General features: G+C 39.9%; 1 protein-coding gene across 2 annotated transcripts in view; it reads right to left on the bottom strand.

Moving 5' to 3' along the window:
* Window positions 1–228: 228 nt before the first annotated feature.
* The window catches only part of deltaCOP (coatomer subunit delta), a 113,166-nt gene continuing 98,774 nt past the window's right edge, over window positions 229–14,620 (bottom strand). For both annotated transcript variants that reach the window (XM_067151216.2, XM_068228600.1), the window contains one exon: window positions 229–542. In XM_067151216.2, coding sequence (XP_067007317.2) covers window positions 453–542 — 90 coding nt within the window. In that variant the 3' untranslated portion in view covers window positions 229–452. The remainder of the gene's footprint in view (window positions 543–14,620) is intronic.

Here is a 14,620-nt window from a genome sequence, read left to right as displayed (position 1 = left end):
ACACACAAAGATGTAACCTGCTCGAATAACATGGATGTTAGTAAAATATTTCATTCCCGGATTTTCTGTTTTCGCATGTTCCACGTTTTTTTTCCGTGCTCCCTCAATCAAGAATCAAGGCTCCACTGCATATCCTTTGAATGAATGAAGGGGAGAGAATAAAGAAAGGAGGAAGTATTAACATGGAGACTTCAGCATAAGGGTGCAAGATATGACTTCAGTGTGATATATAGTAAGATTATTTTTATTATTATAATTATATTAAAAAATGCACTCTTCCCAGTTTTATTTCCATCATGAGACTGTACAACATTTACTTCTGGTGGCACACTTCATTCACTGGAATAGACACATTCAATCAAATGTGCTGATTGTAAGAGTCAAACAATATTATTATCACTAAATTGATTGTTTTTTTCATTTGGAATTCCACTCAGATAATGGAGGACTTCCTACACTATCTCATATTTTTCGGTAAAGAATACTGTATCAACAGAAAACTTAACTGGAGTGTCATCGTCAACCAGCAGTACATCTGTCACCTGCAAATAGAAAAGAGAGACAAATGGACTAGTTTTACAAACTAGAATGCATACTAAAATTTACAATTTAACCAGTTCGCCTGAATTTTTATGTTAATATTTTTATTACTATATTCTATAATTTCATAGTTTGAGAATTTGTTTTATGTAAGAGATTTCACTGATGAGTATTAGGGAAAAGTATTAGTGAAATTTCTATGGCAGAGGTCTCAAAGATTGTGCCTCAAAACTGCTTAGCTGTGATGCAAATACAGTAGAACCCCTTTTTAATGAATCTCAGGGGGGATTTGATTTCTTCTTTAAAAAGGGGGTTTCCTTAAAAGGGGGTTCAAAGAAAATAGGCTATTTATTACAAGAAATAATAATACATTTATGTCTAACTAATGTAATGTCCAGAAATAATGAATTAACATATTAATCCTAAAAACTCAAATTAACACAAGAATAACAGAAAATGTTTACAAAACAGCAGATGGAACAAATTTCTTAGAGAACCATTGGGAGTACAACCTGCACCAAGGAAAAGAGAAATAGGTATTACTGACTTGTAATTTTAAATTGAAGGAACAAAGGCCTAACATGATTTTAAAGAGATTTATGAAAAATAGACCATGAGAACCGTGAGAATAAGCATTTTAACCTTCACTTTCTGAAATAGTCCAGTACAGTAGTTTGCTTCCTCTTGCCCAGATGTCTCACAGAAAGAAGTTTTCTTTGATTAAGACTGTTGATGAGACCTTCATCAATGTTGAAGGAGAAGTACCGGCGGGCAATATCCAGTCCCTCACTGCTGCCCCAGAAGTTGGTTCTGCTGAATCTTCTTCTCTTTCCTCCTTAGTACTTTGTCTTTTTGCATCGTCACAAAGGTCTCCAACATCCATCTGTGGTGCTATGGTTAGGATCTCATCATCAAAAGTAACAAATTCTTCTAATGTTGTGGCACTCAAGTCAATTGATACAACCCCCATTCCTCTCTAAATGTCCTCACTAGTGTCATCTTCATTAAAATCTTCTGAAATGGCACCAAAAACTGCATGGCCAAAGCAGTTTTGAATAGTGTCCGTTGTGACAAGTTGTGCATGGCTTGGAGTATATTAATTTTCATTTCCTTATTTCTTTCCAGGAAAGAAAGAGCTCTTTGAACCAGGGCCTTTCTGTACTTCACTGTCACAGAATAATAATGCCAAGGTCCAAAGGCTGCAGGCGACTGGTGCAGTTAGGAGGAAAGAAAACCACTTTGATATTCCGCAGGAAAGATGTATCAGAAGGATGAGCTGGACATCTATCACCAGCATTATCTTCCTTCCTGCCGACTTTATCATAGCATCCAAACTTCGTAAAAATTTTAGAAATATCTGTCATCCACGCATTTTTGTTAAAATCATATTTACACGGGAGTACACAGGTGTTCTTGAAGCATCTTGGATTCTTAAATTTTCCAATTATTAGAGGGGATAATTTTTCCCTCCCGTCACTGTTAAAACTAACAATGCTGTCAATCTTTCTTTACTTTTTTTTTTTGCCTCCGTGGCATTTTTCTCCACGAACAGCATATATCTTGGATGGGAGCAAATTGTAAAACGCTCCCGTTTCATCGGCATTAAAAATATCCTTAGCATAATATTCTTCAAGAAGTCGAGGTAACTTATTCCTTTTCCAGTACACAACTGTATCATTAACTTCCTCACTCTCGCCGCAAATGTTTTGGAACAAAAGATTGTGCCAGTTTTTAAAACCAGCCATTAGAAGCATAGAAATTGACCAAACCCAGCTTAAGTGCGACTTCGAGCATTTTTTGTTTAAGTATGTTCCCGTCAATTGGAGCGTTCTCACTCCTTTTTGACTCAAACTATTTCATTAAAATGTTTTCAAGTTTCTTGTATGGCGAAGAACGAATATTCTTCCGTATTTTTGTCCCACAACCCCACTCCACTTCCGCGGTCATAATTGTTTCCTTCTGTTTCATGATGCCAAACAGAGTAGAGGGTGCCAAGTCACATTTTTTTTTGCCATCTGTGACAAAGTTACTTGGCTATCCCTTTAAACACCACTAATGAATGATCTTTTGTTGAAGAGTCACCTTCTTACGTTTAGCAGTCATAATGAACGTAGTCCGCCATAACTCGCAGTATAACTCTCATCACATACACAAATGTAACTCACAGCACAACTTGCAACACAGGAACAAAAACAGTGAATGAAGCTGGAGGTATTCTTCAGTCTGCTCCCTCTGCGTGATAGCTAAGCAGCGATTGGTGCCACGAGACAGAAATGCCTAGCTGATGTAACAGTGCTGCGGCTATAGGTTAAGGTAGCTGACCTCACTGGAGAACATAACCACCGAACTATTGTTAGAGAAGATTCTCCTTTTTCAGATAATGACTGGATATAGGATATTTAATTTCATTATGGGATTATTTATACATTTTAAAATTTATTATTATTATTATTATTATTATTATTATTATTATTATTATTAATGTTATTTGTGTTACGTCCCACTAACTACTCTTTTACGGTTTTCGGAGGCGCCAAGGTGCCGGAATTTAGTCCTGCAGGAGTTCTTTTACTTGCCAGTAAATCTACAGACACGAGGCTGACGTATTTGAGCACCTTCAAATACCACCGGACTGAGCCAGGATCGAACCTGCCAAGTTGGGGTCAGAAGGCCAGCGCCTTAACCATCTGAGCCACTCAGCCCGGCATTATTATTATTATTACTGATTGCCATTATTATGAATGCTGTAAAATATGATGGTAGAAATGTTGCAGGCTTGATGCATGATATGAAATTAATCACCCCGACTAAGGGCCGGTATTATAATAGAAGTTTAAACTGCTGATTCAGTTTAAACTTCGGTTTATCTGTTAGTCATGTATTATAAAACTAATCTTAAGTTTAACTAGAGATTAATTTTACTGCCACTCATCTACCATTTAAACTGAAGTTTAAAAATACATAACCTTACAACATGGCAGAACGAATGGATATGGAAGATATTTATGCAGTGTTTGAAGAAATACTATGCGATGACGAAGAAGTGGTTCAAACTATTGAACGGCCACGGGCACCACAAGTTTTTCGAACAAGGGCACATCACTTTCATATATGGAATAAAAATAGTTTTTAAATAGGTTCAGGCTTTCAAAACAGACTGTCATAACACTATTTCTGCAAATTGGTGCTAGAATAAAACATGCAACGAAAAGGTAAGAATGTAAAAATGACTTTTTGAACTGTTTGAATATCAAAAGTGTAAATTTTAGAAAATAAAGCAACTTCCTTCTATTTCAGAAATCATGCTGTAGAGCGCTTCAGTCAGCTACTAATAGCATTATGGTTTTATGCCTCCCATAGTATGTTTATTACAATGGGAGATTTCCGAGGAATTCATAAGGCCACTGTTTCACGGACTATAAAAATATTTCTGTACTAATTCCACAAGCAATTCTATTTCCTTACAAGTAAAATTAGGACAATGTGTATTGCTTTTATCCGCCATTTTACCTACAAGAAATAAACAAAACATTATTGATAGCCATATTTTCTTGCAAGTCACTGCAAAACATTATCGACAGTCATCTTTTCTTGCAGGTCACTGCTACCAAGATCGTACATTTCCTTCTTCACCTCAGTTTAATTTAGGCCAGCCATTATAAGACTCAACATCGGTTTAAACTCAAGTTACAGTTTAACTCAATCTTCAGTTTAAACCCTCGTTATAATACTGGCCCTAAGAGTCCTAACTCCTGAACTGTTCATGCAAATTATTTAGGATTGTTTTAATTCTTAATGAGTCCTAGAGGATGTTAAACACGTTGTAAAATGTGGGAAAAATCTCTGTTTATTTATTTGAAAAGTGTTATTTTTTCACCACCGACCATGAACTAAAATCGCTCTAAAGGGCAAATGGTTGGGGATAAGTACAAGCCATCGCAGACTTTTTTGTAGAGTTCGAGCAGCTCTACATTCCGTGCGCTTACACCTGGGGTTTATCGATGATGGTTCAGGCAGTGCAAGCCATGGAGGGCATGACTTTCTACTCATTCTGTAATTTTTTCAAGAATACATTTTCAATTTGTTCAATATCCATAGCCTTTTCAGTTTCTAATTCCTTTTAATCTTATTAAATATATCTTTCACTGTAAATCACGTGAAGTTTGCAAGAGATCTTCCACCTAAATGCTTGTATTTTCTGAAGTTACTTCTCTCTCGCATCATGTACGCATACATCAGTCATGCCTCCAGGCCGAACAGCTAGTCTCACCGGAAACCGCACTTTGCTCCCATACAGCCGTCATTCCACTACAGTTCAATGGACATATCTAACCAACAGCATTTATATGTCTCTTCAAGAGAGTTTAATTCTGATGTAAACAAATAGGTGGAGCACCTTGCCTTTGCACGTGAACACAGACATAGCTGATTAGAGAAGCAACTGTAGCACTCACTCGACTGTATGTGAGCTCGAAGAAAAGTAGTATGTCGCGTTAATTTTATTTTAGTTTATTACATTTAGAGAGTTTGGAAGAGTACGTAATCAAATTAAAATACGGTTATCATATGTACCGGTGCTTTTCTTTTTATAAAATAGTGATTAAATAACGAGAAATGAAGGCTTAAGGCGTGGTGTAATACAGGAAGTCTTCTCGTTGTGGGGGAAAGTCCCAAGCTGTACAGGGTGGAGATAAGGTGCTGCAAGTGCGTGTAGTGAGGCACAAAAGAGGAAAACCGCTGAGAAGTGACCATAGGCAGTGCATTCTTATGAACGCAACTGCCTGTTATTTCTTGTCTTTTTGAGTTTTTTCTTTTCGATAGATCTTGTTACAGGATTATCAACAGTTCCGTCTGACATGTCCAATCATGCTATATGCTATATCACGATAGGAACCCTACAAGATAAGTGATATAAATTTCAACTCGAAAGTTGGTATTATATTAGGTTAGAGTCTACCGGGTGGACATTTCAAACAGCTGTCCTAAGATAAACCTTTCTACGTGTGTAATTTTGTGCTCTAGCCTGAGAGAGCTTTCTTTAAAATAATTAAATAAATAATTAAATAAATTAATTAAATAAACAAATGATAGATTTTATTACAGCCAACGGCCATACAAATGTAAGATCATGTTACAACAGGTAATATCAAGTAATTTGAGTTTTATATATTTAGTCCGTTTTTTTTTTTTTTTTTTTTTTTGCTAGGGGCTTTACGTCGCACCGACACAGATAGGTCTTATGGCGACGATGGGATAGGAAAGGCCTAGGAGTTGGAAGGAAGCGGCCGTGGCCTTAATTAAGGTACAGCCCCAGCATTTGCCTGGTGTGAAAATGGGAAACCACGGAAAACCATCTTCAGGGCTGCCGATAGTGGGATTCGAACCTACTATCTCCCGGATGCAAGCGCACAGCCGCGCGCCTCTACGCGCACGGCCAACTCGCCCGGTTTAGTCCGTTTTATGTCTTACATAAGTCTGTTAGTGAGGTTCCTCTGTTTTTGCACCACCTTACATGGTATCGTTTGACCCACATAGCTCGCACTTGCACTTGTCTTCTGGGCTATGGTATTTCTTTGTTGTGCATATTTGGTGGTGAAACCCATGGACCGCTACTCTCGTCATGATGTGTCGTAGGTCATATCTGGCTGCAGTCCAGTCCCTGTAGATCATTGCATCCCTGGCGAAGTTCTTCTACAAAGAACTGTTCCTTTGCTAGTACGTAGGTCAGGGGTGAGGGTGTGAACTTTGATAAACTTAGAACTCTTTTCAGGAAGTGAGCTTTGACTTTTTCTATGTCTTCTAGATTTTTCTTGTTTAGGTTCTTCCATATCACCTCTAATCTGAAGGTCATAATTGGTGCGATCTTCAGGCGGAATAGGGCCACTGCCATTTCTCAGATTCTTTATACTATTTGTTGCCACCCTGGCTGTTGAGGTGCATTCTCAGATGTGTAGGTCATGTGTCCCCTCAGCTTTGAAGCGTGATTCCAAGGTATTTGAATTTTGGTACGTTTCGCAGTGGATTTCCTTTATAGAGGATGTAGTTGTTCGCCGCCAGTCTTCTGCCCCTTCTAAATGTCATTTTCACTGTTTTCTCATTTATATTCAAGTTGTTTTTTTCGGCCCACGCTACAAGTTTGCTGAAGGCTTCTTGGGCATTATGAAGTTCTTGGGATACGATTACCATGTCGTCTGCGTAGGTGTATATTTTTACATTTTCTGTTGCTATTTCTTCTGGTACTGCTGCAGTGGTTATTATGAAGAGCAGGGGGGCTCAAAGGGTCACCTTGAAGGACGCCGTTCGTTTGCTCTATCATCTCTGTTCTTGAGGCTCTGTCGCCTATTTCTATTTGGTTTTGGCATAAGATTCTTTGAACGAGTCTGGTTTCTTGATTTCTTCCTGTGATTTCATCTATTCTTATTATCAACTGCCTATTTAGGTCGAACACCTTGGTGTAATCTATGAAGATGGCGTGCAATTTTCCTCTTGGGTGTTCTAGAGCTGTTTTGATGTCATCTAATATGCATTTCACTGCCTGAATCGTAGTTCCCTTTTATGAAGCCAAACTGTTGTTCCGGTATAGTGTGTTCCATCATCAGTCTTAATCTCTCGTAAGTAGGCTTGTTAGTATTTTTAGGGCTGTGCATTCCAGGGCTATTCCCCTGTAGCAGTTTGGTTACCTTGTGTCTCCTGGGCCCTTACAGAGCACCTTAAGTGTTGCTACTCTCCATTTGTTTGGAATGTTGCCTTGCCTCTGGTATTCGCTGAAGAGCTTCGTCCAGGTGTATGCGAGAGCGCGCGCTGTTTCCTTTAGGTGCTCGAAAACAATACCGTCTGGACCACAGGCTTTGTTGTTCTTTGAGTTTGTGATTTGACTCCGTACTTCTTCTGCGGAGAAAGGGCAGAATTCCTCTACTTCTTCCTCCCCAATTGGGATTTCTGGGCGTGTTTCTTTGGCCTGGAGTACTTCTTAAAATGTTCCCACGTGTTAACCGGGAGGTCTCTTAGGAAATAGGGCTGCTTTGGTGAGGCCAATTTGTACCATTTCTCCTCTGCTTGTTCGATATATTTTTTCTCCTCTTCCACCGTGTATATCTCTGTTTTTTGCAGTGTTTGTTTGTATGCTCTCCTGGCGTTGTTGTAGTCCCTTAGGTCTTCATTCGTTTTTGTTTGTCTTGCCTTGTGGAGGGCTATGATCGCGGTTCTCCTTGCTGCATGGAACTCCTGTTTGAACCATGGCTTGGCTTTTCTCTGCTTCCATTCTTTCTTGACTATTGCCTGTTTTATATGTCCTTCGATCATGTCAAGTGCTTAGTTTGTTTTCCCTTCTCGTATTTTCTTCAATGCTTTTCTTGCCGCTTCTGTGTTTAGTTTGTCCTTGTCGATTTCCCTTGATGGTTTGTTTGTTTGTTTTCTAGAGGTGTTTCTTTGTCGTGGGTCTTTTACATATATGACGCTGCATATCGGTATATGTTTCCTCGCTGGGATGTCTCCTCTTATCTCCTGGTGGATCTTGTCGCTGTTTGTGAAGACGAGGTCGATTGTACTACCCCGTTTGGTTCAAGATATGTGTGTTCTTCCCCTCTGTTTACCAGAGTTAGTCCTTCGTTTTCATTTCTTTCTTTCTGTGCGGGAGCGTCTATTCTGCAGTCCAGGTCTCCCATTATTAACGCGTTGTCCATCTTGCTTAAGGCCTGGCTGATCTCTTGGATTCCTTCTGGCTTGTATAAATAAATAACAATTAAATAAATAGAAAAATAAAAAATAACACAGGCCCTAATATTCTTCAGAAGATTTCCCTTCAAACCCCTCCGTTTAGCTTCACACAGCTCAAAAACTGTTCCTCGTCTATTTTAGGTAGTGTACACAAATATGTTTATTCAGAAGTTCAGATCTTCGCAGTGTTGTCGTATGCGATGCGCAGCCCTGTACATCCGAACACAAGATGTTGACGGGTGGAGGTCGGTTCTATACACTCGGCAAATCATAACTCCTTTTTTGGCGGAGATGTGAACATACCATGTTTACATCAGGATTAAACTCTCGTGGAAATCAGTATAGCATGACAGTGACTGCTGCTTGCCGATAACAGTGATTTCCAGAGGCCGCGCCAATTTGTCACGGTTCTGCACATCGCTAAAGGAGCGCTTTTATTTAACGTGTTAACTTCGGACTGAGGTTACATGAAAACTGAAGTTAATTAACATTTAAAAGAAGCTTAGAAAAAGTATCTTATCGCAAATTTTCCATTACAATGGGACGAGAGATCATAATTTATATGGAATATATTCCTTTAAAATCGGACTTTTCCTTATGTCGGGGTTCGTTAGAAGGGGGTTTAAATAACATTGTGCTTATGGCGATTTGGCTGAGCCTTACAAAAGTCTTTGTTAAAAGTGGGCGTGTTAAAACGGGGTTCTGCTGTATATATAAGCAAACAAGAATAGGCATGTATCCTAAATATTGTAGTAATGTCAATTATTAACCTTGGAAAATTGCAAAGATGTAATAGAAACTGAAATATTAATGTTTTGTAAATAATTTCATTATTGTTAAAACTAAATGGGAAATGTAGTTTGATACAGGGTAGAATCACAGGCAAACACACCAGTAATTCTTAATTTACATAAAGAAATCTTATCTGTTTTGTAATTTAATATGGGTCAGAGTAAAAAATCACTGTATGCACAGGTACATTACGGAAAACTGCAACAGTATAGAGCATCCATGATCAGCATGGGGTGCAAGGAAGAAGCATCCCCGAAGATTATATAAATTACGCTATGAAAAATCAGTACAATCGGGCGCACCCTGGGAAACGTTGCAAATTAGCAGCGGCGGATTCTTCCACTACCAGTCTACAAAGAAATAGTAATCCTCCTGAAGGGTCTTTTTTTAAGACCACTTGTTACAGTCTCGATAAATATCGAGGATTTTTTGTGTGCCAAAGAGACCTTATTGGCTGATTTGTGTAAGGAATGTAAATGCGACATCCTTCTAGTGCAAGAGACTCACCGGGGCTACAACAGTCATCGACCCAAAATCGCAGGCATGGAGCTTGTTCTAGAAAGGCCCCATGATAAATATGGTAGTGCCATTTTCACCAGACCAAACCTAAATATCACATCAACCTCGCTGACTGAAAGGGATGACATCGAGATTCTTTCTGTATTTACGCCACACTTTAGCATTACTTCTATATACAAGCCTCCTAATGTTGACTTCACATTTGAAGAACGTACTAACTTTAAGTACCAGGGCATAAATTTCATCCTTGGCGATTATAACTGCCGAAGCACATCTTGGGGATACCCAGATTCAGATACCAATGGAGATAAACTGAAAACCTGGGCAGAGAATCATGATCATCTAATTCACGATCCAAAGCTACCAGCATTTTTCAAAGTAGTCGGTGGAAGAGAGGCTACAACCCTGACAATATTTTCATGTCATCAAAAAAGTTGCTGGGAGTTGCGTGAAGATGATGGGTAAGTCCATTCCATCTACCCAACATAGACCTCTAATCTGCAAAGTGAATGCCATAGTAGTACCAGAGGAGGTACCTTTCAAGCAAAGGTTTAATTTTCAGAAGGCCGATTGGGAAAGATTCACCAATGAGCTTGATACAGAAGTTGCCAAGATCCCACCGCAACCTGAGAAGTACGAGGCATTTGTCAAATGCGTCCAGACAGTCTCCAGAAGGACCATTCCAAGAGATTGTAGAACAAGTTACATACCAGGACTGACTGATGACAGCAAACAACTGATGTACCATTACAAAGATCTTTTTGAGGCTGACCCATTTGCTGATGACACTATCCAGGTTGGTGAGGAATTGCTGCAAACTATCTCAGCAAATTGCAAAGTTAAGTGGACCTCACTGGCAGAGAACCTGGACATGAAGTTGAACAGTAGGCGAGCCTGGAATCTCCTGAAAACCTCAGCGGTGACTCAACAAACCCTAGAAACTTCACCACAATAACAGCAGACCAGATTGCAACCCAATTACTCATGAACGGGAAGACTAAAGGTCGGAGTACACGGGAGCAACTGGACGAACCCCAAGAAGGGAGAACCATAATCTCCGAGAACCCTTCACCTTGAATGAACTAGAGTCTGCCATCTTCACCTTGAAATTAAATAAAGCTGCTGGCATTGATGATATCAGAGTTGAACAGATCAAGAAGTTCGGCCGAACCACTCTGCAATGGCTGCTTACAATGATTGATGAGAATGTATCTAAGCTTTATATTCCCAAGCTCTGGAGGAAAGCTCGAGTGGTTGCACTACTTACGCCTCGTAAGGAGCCAAACGATCCTAAAAACTTTCGCTCAGTATCATTGTTATGTCATTGTTTCAAGATCTTCGAGCACCGTATCCTTAACTGAATTAGTGGCATCCTTGAAAGAAAGTTCATTCCTTAACAAGCTGGTTTTCAAAGTGGAAAGTCATGCTGCAGTGAGATATTGAACCTTACTCAACAGCTGCCTACGACACCATCAACCACACAAAGTTGCTGAGGAAAATATACCAGCTCACTATTGATTATCAACTAACATCTCTTATTGGCATTCTCCTGCAGAATAGAAGATTCCAAGTCTCTCTCCAGGGTAAGAAGAGCACATGGCGCATACAAAAGAATGGTTTACCTCAAGGCAGTGCCCTAGCTCCTGTGCTCTTTAATATTTACACTAATGATCAGCCCATAATGGAACATACCATGCTTTTCATCTATGCCGATGATACTGCAGTGGCTGCCTAAGGAAAGGCATTTGAAGAGATGGAGGTAAAGTTGACAAAGTTGACTTCTGCACTAGATACTCTTGGCTCTTACTATGAAGGCAATCGTCTAAAGCCAAATCCCAACAAGACTCAGGTGTGCGCATTTCACTTAAGGAATAGAGAAGCTCGGCAGGAACTGAACATTACATGGCAAGGCAAACGACTTGAACACTGTCCAACACCTGTGTATTTAGGTGTTACTCTTGACTGAACAATGTCCTTCAAGAAACATATACACAACACCAGGCTGAAAGTTAGTTCACAGAACAATATTTTGAGAAAGCTCACAGCCACCACCTGGGGAGCAAGCCCTCGTGTCCTGAGAACCTCTGCTCTTGTTTTGAGTGTGTCCATTGCAGAGTACACTTCACCCGTGTGGAGTGCATCCACTCACACCAAGCAGGTAGACATTGCCATCAACGAGACCGTACGAATCTTGTCGGGATGTCTGAATTCAACTCCAGTTGACAAACTCTACCCAATTGTTGAAATAGCTCCCCTCACTATCAGAAGGGCTGTTGCTACTGATACAGAGAGGATGAAGCAGACTAATGATACTCGCCGTCCACTGCATGATCACCAGGCTGTAGTCTGTCGACTGAAGTCGAGAAAGAGCTTCATCACCAGGACTTAACTACTGGTAGGAACATCCGAGTCTAACCGCATCACCAGGTGGAAGAACATGCTGCCGTCTGATACCCCTGCAAAGGAAGAGCTAGCTCCAGGAGATGACCTGCCCTACCCTATCTGGAAATCAAGCAATCGTCTTAGGGTGGGTGTCCCTCCTTTCAAGACCAACATGCAAAAATGGGGCATCCTTCCAGCTGGTGGAGACGCATCCTGTGCTACATTTTGGAAATGCTGACCGGACACGGAATAATGATGATCAGCATGAATCTCGAGACTTCCAATGATTTATGTTATTTCTACTACTATAGTGGCATGTAGTATAGACACGAGTTTATATGTTAATAAAAAGTTTATTCCCTGTCCCACATAGAAACAACCTACACCACAATTTAGGATATTTTATTCTACGTTTAATTATGTGTAGCAGAAATTTTTATAGTAACCAGTTAAAATTTTAATGCAGGTTAAACAAAAAATGTGCCGGCATTTTTTCCATTTCCAACGGAGCGCTCACTTTGAAAATTCATAACTTTAAAAGTATTGATCTTATCATTACCAAACGTTAATAGGTCTTACAGAAATTATTGATCTGTATACCAAGTTTTTATTTCATCTGATATTTGTGAAAAAGTTGTAAATTTTGTGAAACAATATTTTCTCATTACTGGCTGATCATAGCCATAAACAATTCGGCTTGTTATGAAGCTCATAACAATGTCAGGCTAAAATTAAAACTGCTTTTTTCCTGCATTCAACTACTGATTTTATATTGATTTATATTTAACCAAGTGGTTTTGAGAGAAAAAAGCAGCATATCAGTCGAGCGGTGTTGCCCAATTGGCCTATTTGCCACACCAACTGAACTCGGTCACTGCTCTAAATCAGCTTTGAGTCATGTAGAACTACTTTGCAATGAATATGTTGTGTTGTGGGGTGAGAAACTGGAATAAGGGGATAACATGCCAGATAAAGAAAAATGGTATTTCTCCCCATCACCCGGAACTTTTAAGTAAAAGACGTTTCAAAAGTTGAATGCATCCCGCCATTACTACTGATACCTTGAAGCAAGGATACACTTCGAATTAGCCCTATCACCTAGCCCCGAATGAAGATAAATTTCAATGACCTGGCCAGTAATCGAACTCGGGACCTTTGTATCCAAAAACTGAAAAATTAGAGAAAACACACTTTTCGACCTTTACTGTATTGAATTACACGCACACAACGAGATATCGCTGTAGAGCAAATGCTACTGTGCTCCGCACGTTCAGTTAACTGGAGTTGTTAGAACCTGTACCCTCTTACTAAAGTTCACGTTGTCCGACTCCATGGCCAAATGGTTATCATGCTTGCCTTTGGTCACAGGGGTCCCGGGTTCGACTCCCGGTAGGGTCGGGAATTTTAACCATTATTGGTTAATTTCGCCGGCACGGGGGCTGGGTGTATGTGCTGTCTTCATCATCATTTTATCCTCATCACGACATGCAGGTCGCCTACGAGCGTCAAATCAAAAGACCTGCACCTGGCAAGCCGAGCATGTCCTCGGACACTCCCGGCACTAAAATCCACACATCAGTTCAATTCAAAGTTCACGTCGAAATGAGACATACTGGAGAAACAATGACTTCTTCTCTACTTCTAAGGAAACTAAGTTTCCAAACAATTCTGCAAAGTACACTGGCGCATTAATCACTAACGAAATGAAGAGGTCCTTCTCATAACCCGGAACTTGCGGCAAAATACAAGATGTACTACCAAATACTATCGATGATATATCGAGCGCTAATCCAATAAAGGTTTTAAACAACTGATAAAACAACAAACATCCACTTATCATACGGCAGCGAATGCCCAGCATGTTCAACATGCCAATGTCACTAGGGATTCCAGGGCCAAGTGCATTGTTCTCGCCGGCCGGTAGGCTGCTTTCTTCTCACACAACCACCCAATTAAATTTAAATCAATGTAAAATCAACAATTGCATGCAGGCAAAAGGCAGTTTTAATTTTAGCCTGATATTCTCATGAGTGCCTTAGGGTGGCATGCACCATCTTAGAGTAAATTACTACGGAAGTAGCGTTTACTAAAGAAGTCCACACTATAGAAGTAAATTATTACGGGAGTTATTTACTACAGAAGTAACGCCTGAGAGTAGAAGTACAATTTACTCTTTTAGTTACTACTATAGAAGTAGCGTTCGTTACTCGCGGAGTAGTGTTGTGTTTGTGCATCTTCTTTAAAGAAATCTAAATGGATAAGGTTATGTGCGATAGGTAACGGGGGGGGGGGGGGGGGGGAAACATAAGCGAAAAAGATAAATACTTGTTAATACAGATAATGACGATCTATGCAAAGGATATAGGGTGTAAGAAACACAACATAAAGATGCTGGATAAGAAAAGAAATTCATGGAAAGTCGTGACAGAAAAATTCAATGCTTCGAGTGACAGAAAACGCAGTGAAGAGCAAGTTAAGATTCTGTGGAAGGACTTAAAAGCGAAGGCGGAGGCAAAGCAGAAAGTCATGGACACGCAGGAAAAATTAAAACTGATGGTGGTTTCTTCATACAGATCGCCTACATCCACAGCGAAATTTTCCCATTTTCACCGGGCGAGTTGGTCGTGCGGTTAGGGGTGTGCAACTATGAGCTTGCATCCGGGAGACAGTG

The sequence above is a fragment of the Anabrus simplex genome, chromosome 7 (genome assembly GCF_040414725.1).
Source record: "Anabrus simplex isolate iqAnaSimp1 chromosome 7, ASM4041472v1, whole genome shotgun sequence".
NCBI classification, from domain to species: Eukaryota; Metazoa; Arthropoda; class Insecta; order Orthoptera; family Tettigoniidae; genus Anabrus; species Anabrus simplex.
The sequence above is the reverse complement of the archived record's forward strand: the minus strand, read 5'-3'. Positions and strand labels throughout refer to the sequence as shown.